This window comes from Serinus canaria, unplaced genomic scaffold, assembly GCF_022539315.1.
Source record: "Serinus canaria isolate serCan28SL12 unplaced genomic scaffold, serCan2020 HiC_scaffold_111, whole genome shotgun sequence".
In the NCBI taxonomy this organism is placed as follows: Eukaryota; Metazoa; Chordata; class Aves; order Passeriformes; family Fringillidae; genus Serinus; species Serinus canaria.
This window is the reverse complement of record NW_026108225.1, coordinates 1-9,303: the sequence shown is the minus strand read 5'-3', so window position 1 is coordinate 9,303 and position 9,303 is coordinate 1. Positions and strand designations below refer to the sequence as shown.

At 61.4% G+C, this 9,303-nt stretch overlaps 1 protein-coding gene across 3 annotated transcripts; it reads left to right on the top strand.

Moving 5' to 3' along the window:
- The first annotated feature begins 1,354 nt into the window (after positions 1-1,354).
- PML (PML nuclear body scaffold) lies at positions 1,355-8,671 on the top strand. 3 transcript variants are annotated; one of them, XM_050987674.1, is made up of 7 exons: positions 1,355-1,440; positions 2,909-3,635; positions 4,792-5,369; positions 6,583-6,620; positions 6,895-6,987; positions 7,125-7,317; positions 8,139-8,671. In XM_050987674.1, the coding sequence occupies exons 2-7, from the start codon at positions 3,058-3,060 to the stop codon at positions 8,225-8,227; spliced, it is 1,569 nt and encodes a 522-aa protein (XP_050843631.1). In that variant the 5' UTR covers positions 1,355-1,440; positions 2,909-3,057; the 3' UTR covers positions 8,228-8,671. The 3 variants fall into 3 exon arrangements, with proteins under 3 accessions (XP_050843631.1, XP_050843632.1, XP_050843633.1); XM_050987675.1 differs by lacking the exon at positions 1,355-1,440 and adding an exon at positions 2,447-2,531; XM_050987676.1 differs by lacking the exon at positions 1,355-1,440 and adding an exon at positions 2,541-2,685.
- The last annotated feature ends 632 nt before the right edge of the window (positions 8,672-9,303 follow it).

Sequence of the window (9,303 nt, the reverse complement as noted above, 5' to 3'; positions counted from 1 at the left end):
AATCCCAAAGTGGGATTTGGGACCCCAGAATTCCCGATTTTCCCAATCCCAAACTGGGATTTGAGGTCCTGGAATTTTCCATCCCAAACAGGGATTTGAGATCCCAGAATTCCCAGTCCTAAACTGGAATTTGGGATCCTGGCATTCCCAATCCCAAACAGGGATTTGGGATCCCAGAATTCCCAGTTTTTCCAGTCCCAGACTGGAATTTGGGATCCCAGAATTCCCATTCCCAAAGTGGGATTTGGGACCCCAGAATTCCCGATTTTCCCAATCCCAAACTGGAATTTGGGATCCCAGAATTCCTGATTTTTCCAGTCCCAAACTGGGATTTGGGATCCTGGCATTCCCATTTTTCCCAGTCCCGGATTTCCCTCTCCATCCCCTCCAGACCCCTGGGAATTCCTTCGGGGTGGATTTCCCGGGAATTTCGGGGCGGCCCTTTGGGATATTCGGGAATATCCCGGGAATTCGGGGTTTCCATGGGAATTCCAGCTGGGAACAGGAGGATCCCATGGGATCGTTGGGGATTTGGGGTTGGGAAGGGGGACCCCAAAGGGGGCAAATCCCAGGGAATTTGGGGATCCCCATCCCCCCTTATGGGGGTTGGGGACACTTCGGGGACACCGGGGGGGGTTTGGGGTCACCAGGGGTGGGGACACTTGAGGGTTTGGGGTCCCTTGGGGCTGGGGACACTCGAGGGTTTGGGGACACGAGGGTGGTGACACTCGAGGGTTTAGTGGGGACACTTGAGGGACAGCAGGACAGGATTTGGGGCCACCAGGGCGGGGTTTGGGGTCACCTGGGGACATTTGAGCGTTTGGGGTCCCCAGGGGTGGGGACACCCGAGGGTTTGGGGTCACCGGGGGTCAGGGTGACACTCCAGAGCCACCACAGATGGGTTTGGGGTCACCGCGGGTGGGGACACTCCGGGGACACCAGGGAAGGGTTTGGGGTCACTGGGACACTCGAGGACCTGGGGTCCCCTCGGGTGGTGGCACTGGAGGGTTTGGGACAATCCAGGGCAGGGTTTGGGGCCACCTGCGTGGGACTTGGGGTCCCCTGGGCTGGTGACACTTGAGGGACATCACTGAAGGGTTTGGTCAGGGTGACACTGACAAATTTGGGGTCACCTGGGCTGGGGACACTCCAGGGACACCAGGACGAGCTTTGGGGTCCCCTGGGCCGAGGACTGACAAAATTTTGGGGTTTTTTCGCTGCCACCTCGGGTGACAAACCCGAGCGGCGCCACCTGGGGTGACAATTCCCGGAGCTCCGGGATCCTCCCGCGGTCCCGGCCCCGCTCTGGCGACACTCGGCGAGGTGGCGTTGTCGCCGGGGCGGGGATGGGGACAGGAAAGAGGAGCGGCGGCGCTTCCTGGTGGCGCTGTCATGTGACGGGCGGGCGGCGGAGCGGATCCCATCCCAAATCCCGGAGCGGTGAGCGGATCCCGGGCCGGGAACGCGGGGATTTGGGATCGGGGACACCCCGGCCCCAAAAGGGGGTGGCGTTTTGTCCCCAAAATCCCCGCCCCGACCGTGCGGCGGTGCCACCCCCTCCGTGGGGAGGGGATGCTGGGAATGGGGCCGGGATTGGGGTGGGATTGGGGCCGGGAATGGGGCCGGGAATGTCCCTGCGGGGTGGGGCGGGGCTGGCACGGCCACAGCGCGGGGACAACGGGGACGGAGCGGGCCCGGAGCGGCCCCGGCACGGCGGGGGCGGGGCTCGGCCACCGGAACCGCCCCCACGGTACCGGCAGCGCCTTCCCGGGGCCTTCCCGGTCCCGAATCCCCATCCCGATCCCGCACCCCTATCCCGGTCCCGACATCCCCACGCCCCAAATCCCCATCCCCATCCCGATCCCGCACCCCCATCCCGGTCCCTGCATCCCGGCCCCAAATCCCCATCCCGGTCCCCATCCCCATCCCGGTCCCGATCCCGCACCCCCATCCCTGTCCCTGCATCCCGGTCCTAAAACCCCATCCCCATCCCGCAGCCCCATCCCGGTCCCGAATCCCCATCCCGGTCCCATATCGCACATTCCTATCCCACCATCCCCATCCTGGTCCCAGAATTCCCATCCTGACCCCACAATCCCCATCCCACATCCCGCTCCCAACCATCCCCATCCCAGTCCCACATCCCGATCCCACAATTCTGATCCCACATCCCCGTCCCGCTCCCAACCATCCCCATCCCTGAATCCCCATCCCGGTCCCATATCCCACATCCCTATCCCACCATCCTTATCCTGGTCTCAGAATTCCCATCCCGATCCCACAATCCCGGTCCCACATGCCCATCCCGATCCCATAACCTCCATCCCAAAATCCCCATCCCACAATCCCTATCCCAATCCCGCATCCCCCCCCCCCCCCCACGGTCCCCGCACGCCCGGATCCCCCCGGCACCGCCCCACAGTTCCCGGTCTCCCGTCCCTCCGTCCGTCCGTCCGTCCGTCTGTCCCGCCCTCTCCCCGCCCTCTCCCGCTCCTCCTCCCGCCGCTCCCGGCCCCGCCGCGCCCCCGCAGGTACCGGGGGGACACGGGGACAATTCGGAGCCCCCGGGGGGGGTGGGGTACACGGGGACAATCCGGGTTTTTAAGGCGGGTCCCGGCTTTTTCTGGGCCCCCCCAAATATTTTTTGGGGACACGGGGGGGTTTGTCCGCGCTGCCGAGCTGGGGGTGAGGAGTGGCGAGGGGGGCATCTCTGGGGACACCTTGGGGACAGGGCTGGTGCTGGGGACAGCGCTGCCGGGGAGGTTTTGGGGTCGCTTCCGAGGGGATTTTGGGTCGCTGCCGGGGAGGTTTTGGGGTCGCTGCCAGGGTGTTCCCACTTTTCCCTGTGTCGAGGCAGGAAGGGGCGGTGGCCGTGACGGCACCAAAACCGTTTTGCTTTCGTTTCCAGCCCCGGCGCTTGGGAAATTCCAAATTGCAGGAAGGCCGAGAGCTCGGGGAGGAACCTGCGCGGGGCGGGACAGCAGAACCCCGAGCGGGATTTTACCGGGCCGAGCCCCACCTTCCTCCATCCCACGGGAGAATCCCTGATCCCCCCGGATGGAGACGGAACCGGAGCCAGAAGCGGAACCGGAGCTTCCCCCAGAGCCGGGCCCCGCCGCGCCGGCCTCCCCTCCGTGCCAGCCGGCGGAGGGCGAGGATGAGGACGAGGAGGAAGACGAAGATTTCCAGTTCCTGCGGTGCGACGGCTGCGGGCAGGACTCGGCTCGGCCGCGGCTGCTGCGCTGCCTGCACACGCTGTGCCCGGGCTGCCTGAGCGACACCAAGCAGTGCCCGCGCTGCCAGGCGGCCACGGGCGCTCCGGCCGTGGACAACCTGCTCTTCTGCAACCTGCGGAGCCGCCTGCAGCTCTGGCGACAGATCCGCAGCTCGGGAGGGCCCGGCTGCAGCCGCTGCCGCGCCGAGGCGGCGTTGGTGTGGTGCTCGGACTGCGAGGAGTTCTTCTGCGGGCGGTGCCTGGAGGAGCACCAGTGGTGGCACAAGAAGAAGGCGCACAGGGTGCGCAGGGTGGAGGAGCTGCGGGCGGGCTCGGCGCGGCAGTTCCTGGAGGACACGCGCGGCTCCTGCAGCCTCTTCTGCTCCAGCTCCAGCCACCCCGAGGAGAGCCGCGTCTGCAGGTGGGAGCCGCGAGTCCGGGCGTGGTGACAAATCCTGGCCCCAAACCTCGTCCTGGCCCCAAATCTTGTCTTGTTCTCAAACCTCATCCCGTTCTCAAAACTTGTCCCATCCCCAAACCCCATCCTGTCCCCAAACCCCGTCCTGTTCTCAAATCTCACACTGGCCCCACACCTCAGCCTGTCCCCAAACACTGCCATGGCCCCAAATCTCCTCCCATCCCCAAATCTTCTCCCATCCCCAAACCTCGTCCTGTCCCCAGAACTCGTCCTGTACCCAAATCTCAGCCCGCTCCCAAATGTCCCCCATCCACAAATTTCATCCTGTCCCCAAATCCCATCCTGTCCCCAAATCCCACCCTGTCCCCAGCTCCCACCCTGCTTCAGGAGGTTTGGGGATAGTGCTCCAGCCTGGAATGTGCAGGAGCAGGATGGCCCCAAATCTCATCCTGTCCCTAAATCTCCTGTCCCCAAAGCTCTGCCAAGGGGGTTTTCACCCCCGTGTTTGGGGACTGAGGGCACTGACCCCACAGAGACCCCGGGGAGCTCCAGCAGGGATTTGGGGAAAGGCTCCAGAGGGAACTGGGCACGGCCTGGGCTGTCCTGGAATAGGCACTGACCGCTGACCAGCACTGACCATCACTGACCATCACTGACCATCACGGACTGGTGTCCATCCCTGTCCCCTGTCCGTCCCTGACCCCCGTCCGTCCCCATCCGTCCCCGTCCGTCCCTGTCCGTCCCTGACCCCTGTCCATCCCTGTCCATCCCTGTCCGTCCCTGACCCCTGTCCATCCCTGTCCATCCCTGTCCATCCCTGTCCGTCCCTGATCCCTGTCCGTCCCTGATCCCTGTCCGTCCCTGAGCCCTGTCCATCCCTGTCTGTCCCTGAGCCCTGTCCATCCCTGTCCATCCCTGTCCATCCCTGTCCATCCCTGTCCATCCCTGTCCATCCCTGATCCCTGTCCATCCCTGTCCGTCCCTGTCCATCCCTGTCCATCCCTGTCCATCCCTGTCCCCTGTCCATCCCTGTCCCCTGTCCATCCCCCCATCCCGGGAGCCAATCCCGGTACCCCGGACCAGCTCCCGGCCGTACCCCCCCCACGCCTGTCCCCGCTGCCGCCCCTCCCTGATGCCACCCGTGTGTGTCCCCTGCCAGCATCTACTGCCCGCGCTGCGAGCGCGCTCTGTGCTGTCCCTGCGCGCTGCTGGACACTCGCCACGCTCCCTTCAGCGACCTCCGCGCCGAGAGCCGCCGCCGCCAGGACGAGCTGCGCTCCCTCCGCCGGGACCTGCAGCGCCTCCGCCGCTCCTTCGAGGCGGCGCTGGCGCGGCTGCGGGGCGAGGCGGCGCGGCGGGAGGAGCAGCGGGAGCGGCTGCGGGAGCGCGTCCTGGCCAGCGCCGAGCGGCTGCAGGAGCTGGTGCGGAGCGAGGCCGAGGAGCTGCGGGCGCTGCTGGAGGCGCGGCCGGAGCGCGGCCGGGGCGCGCTGGCGGAGGAGCTGCGCGGGGCCGAGGGCACGCTGCTGCGGCTGGAGGCGGCCGAGAGGCTGGTGGAGAGGCTGGGCCGCTACGGCGGCGAGCAGGAGCTGATGGACATGCAGCCCTTCGTCAAGGCGGCGCTGCTGGAGCTGCGCCGGCTGCGCCCGCCCGAGCCCCCCGAGCTCCGCGAGCCCCCCGACTTCGCCGAGTGCCGGGCGCGGCTGCGGGCGCTGGTGGAGCGCGTCACGGGCCGGCCAGGTGAGGGCTGGGAGCTCTGGGCCGGGCTGGGAGCTCTGGGACGGGCTGGGAGCTCTGGGCCGGGCTGGTGAGATCTGGCCGTCTGGAGATCGGGCCGGCTGGGAGATCTTGGCTGGGCCTGCTCAAGCCCCTCCGTCGTGCAGGCGCTGTATTCTTCTTCTTTCTTCTTCTTCTTTCTTCTTCTTTTTCGTCTTCTTTCGTCTTCTTCTTTTCGTCTTCTTCTTTTTCGTCTTCTTCTTCTTATTTTTTTCTTCTTCTATTATTATTTTTCTTCTTCTTCTTTCTTCTTTTCCTTCCTCTTTTCCTTCCTTCCTTCTTTCCTTCCTCTTTTCCTTCCTCTTTTCCTTCCTCTTTTCCTTCCTCCTTTCCTTCTTCTTTTCCTTCCGCTTTTCCTTCCTCTTTTCCTTCCTCTTTTCCTTCCTCTTTTCCTTCCTCTTTTCCTTCCTCCTTTCCTTCTTCCTTTCCTTCTTCCTTTCCTTCTTTCCTTCCTCTTCCTTTCCTTCTTCTCTTTCCTTCTTTCTTTTCCTCCTTCTTTTCCTTCTTCTCTTTTCCTTCCTTCTTTTCCTTCTCTTTTCCTTCCTTCTTCTTCCTTCTTCTTCTTTTCCTTCCTCTTTCCTTCCTCTTTCCTCTCTTTTCCTTCTTCTTTTCCTTCTTCCTCTTTTTTCCTTCTTCTTTTCCTTCTCCTCTTTTCCTTCCTCCTTCTTCTTCTCTTCTTCCTTCTTCTTTTCCTTCTTCTTTTCCTTCTTTCTTCTTTTTCTTTTCTTCTTTTTTTCTTTTCTCTTCTCTTCTTCCCCTTCTTCTCCTTCTCCTCCCTGTCTTCTTCCTCCTGCTCTTCTTCCTCCTTCTTCTTCTTCCTCCTTCTCATTTTCCTCCTTCTTTTTCTTCCTATTCATCTTTTCTTTCTTTTTTTTCTTCTTCTCCTTCTTCCCCTTTTCCTCCTCCTCTTCTCCTCCTCCTTCCTCCTCCTCCTCCTCCTCTCCCTGTTTCCCTGCTCTGGCTCCTCACCCCTCAAAGCCGGGATTTGCTCCGTGGTTTTCCCGGAGCCCTTTGGGTGTCCCCCAATCCCGGTGGCTCTGGGGATGCTCATTCCCAGCTCCCGGTGCCTCCCGGGGCCACCCCAATCCGGAGGGAAGGGGTTTGGAGCTGCTGGGTGGATTTTCCCAGCTCCAGAGGCTCTGGCACGGGGTCTCATCCCGGTTTTTTCCGTCCCCAGATGTCCCTGAGGTCGAGGTGGCCCTGGAGAACAACCTGGTGAGACGTCGGGGTTCCAAACCCGCACCTCCCCTTTCCCTCCCCATCCCAGAATTCCTGGGCTTTCCTCACCCACCAATTCCCACATCCCACTGGTGCTTCCAGCCCTGTCCCACTGCTCCATCCCTGGGGAATTCCATGACTGTGGCACCGACCGCGGGAGCAGCCGCCAGACCCGTCCCAATCCCTCCGTGCCTCAGTTTCCCCATTCCCGAGGGTGTTCCCGCCTCTCCATGGGACCCAAGTCCATCCTAACTCCCCGCTCTTCCCGCAGGAAGAGGATCCGGTCCATCCCAAACCCCACAGCGTCTCCCCCAGCCTGGAGGAGATCCATGTGGAGGAGGTCAGGTCCCTCCATCCCATCCAGGTGAGATCCCCTGGCATCCCAGTCCCAATCCCACCCCAATCCCAATCCCAATCCCACCCCAATCCCACCCCAATCCCATCCCAATCCCCATCCCCCCCAATCCCCATCCCACCCCAATCCCAATCCCGCTTTTCCAGGCTCTCCCGCTCCCCTGCTGGAAGAAGCGGCCGCTGCCCAGCATGGAGAGGGGCAGCCAGGTGTCTCCCAAAATCCTGAAGCTGGAATGTGACCACGAGGCGGGCCCCAGCCATCCCAAATCCCAGTGGGAATTCCAGACGGAGCCCGGCCCCTCCGCGTCGCGGCACAACTGCGTCCGCGCCGGTGACACGGGTGGGCACCGGGAATGTCACCGTCCCCCCATCCCGCTTTTCCTCATCCCCTGGGATCCTGCCCGGCCCTTCTGCACCCCCGTTCCGTGGGAATATGGGCCAAGGGTGGGGATGAGGCAGATCCATGGGGTGAGGGATCCGTGGGATGAGGGATCCGTGGGATGAGGGATCCGTGGGATGAGGGATCTGTGGGATGAGGGATCCGTGGGATGAGGGATCCTTGTGGCGTGGGATCCATGAGATGAGGGATCCATGGGATGAGGGATCCATGGAATTCAGGATCCGTGTGGTGAGGGATCCATGGGATGAAGGATTCATAGGGTGAGGGATCTGTGGGATAAGGGATCCGTGGGGTGAAGGATCCATGGATGTGGGATCCATGGGGTGAAGGATCCATGGGTGTGGGATCCATGGGATGAAGGATCCATGGGTGTGGGATCCATGGGATGAAGAATCCATGGAATTCAGGATCCATGTGGTGAAGGATCCATGGGTGAGGGATCGTGGGATGAAGGATTCATGGGATGAGGGATGCATGGCACAAAGGATGAATGGAATTCAGGATCCATGGGATGAGGGATCCCTGGAATTCAGGATCCACGGAGGAGGGATCCCTGGAATTCAGGATCCATGGGGTGAAGGATCTGTGGGGTGTGGGATGCATGGCACAAAGGATGAATGGAATTCAGGATCCATGGGGTGAGGGATCCCTGGAATTCAGGCTCCACGTGTCCACCACCATTCCGGGGGTTGCCCGCAGGCTCCGGTTGCTCCGGGAGCACCGATCCCGCGGGATGCGGAGCTTTGGGCTTTCCCTTGCAGAGGGCGGCAGCATCATCATCTGCAGCTCGGAGGACAGCGACGAGGACGCCGTGCTGGTGACGGTGACACCGGAGCCGCCTCCCTGCTGACGTCCCGCGGGATCCTCCGCCCCCATCCCGCCATTCCCGGCCCCAGAGTTCCGCCGGGCCTTTCCTCTCCTTGGCCAATCCCAAATCCCTTCCTGGACTGAGCTCAGAGCGGCCCCAAATCCTGCCTGGATCTGCCGGGATCTCCCCTCGGATGAGCCGAGGTTTCCTGGGAATGATCCTCTCCTCTCAAACCCCATCTTAAATAAAATTTGGGATGGGAGGTGGGATCCGCGCTGGTGGATCCCGTTCCTGAGCCCCACCAAAGGTGGGAAGAAGATCCCAAGGGTGGGATCCCCTCTGGGATCCCCCATCAGCCCTTGGAGCAGGGAATTCCTTGGGATTGGGGTTGGGACTGGGGTCGGTGTCCTGGTCTAATGAGGGATTAAAATCCCGGGATTTTTTTTATCTCTCCCCTCAATAAATTTGCTCCGGGATAAAATTCCAGCCCTGCCGCTGCTTCCTCTTCTTCCCACCCCGCTCTTCCCAACCCATCCCAGGCAGAGGGAAAACCAGGAATTCTGGGGTGAAACCTGTCCCTGCTCCAGGCACCGATCCCAGGCATTTTAGGGACAAGAGAGATCCCAAGGATAAAATTCCCACATTCCATGAGGGGAGGAGCCTGTTCCAGCCACATTCCCACAAAAATCCGGGGCTGCCAGGAAAGAGGGAAACGGAATTTCCCTTTCCCAGGAAAATGGGATTGTCCTGAGGGAAAACAGGGAATGAATTCAGGGCTCTGCTTTTATCCCAGATCTCTTTTTTTATTTGGGACACCCCAGCTCCAGGAATGTTTTCCATGGATTAAATTCCCAGGATTTGAGTGTTCCTGCCTCCATCCCAGCTGGGTTTGGGATTCCCAGATCCCAATTTTGGGACTCCCAAAATTCCCAGAATTTGGGTGTTCCTGCCTCAATCCAGGCTGGGTATGGGATTCCCAGATCCCAATTTTGGGGTTCCCCACCCCAGGAATGTTTTCTATGGATTAAATTCCTAGTATTTGAAAATTCCTGTCTCAATCCCAGCCAGATTTGGGATTCCCAGATCCCATATTTGGGGCTCCCAAAATTCCCGGATTT

What these genes read in the sequence shown, in the direction of transcription:
- PML (XM_050987674.1), top strand. Translation starts at nt 3,058, where the DNA reads ATGGAGACGGAACCGGAGCCAGAAGCGGAACCGGAGCTTCCCCCAGAG. An exon ending in GCGCGTCACGGGCCGGCCAG is followed by an intron (nt 5,370 to 6,582) that starts GTGAGGGCTGGG and finishes TTCCGTCCCCAG; the next exon opens with ATGTCCCTGAGGTCGAGGTG. An exon ending in TGGCCCTGGAGAACAACCTG is followed by an intron (nt 6,621 to 6,894) that starts GTGAGACGTCGG and finishes CTCTTCCCGCAG; the next exon opens with GAAGAGGATCCGGTCCATCC.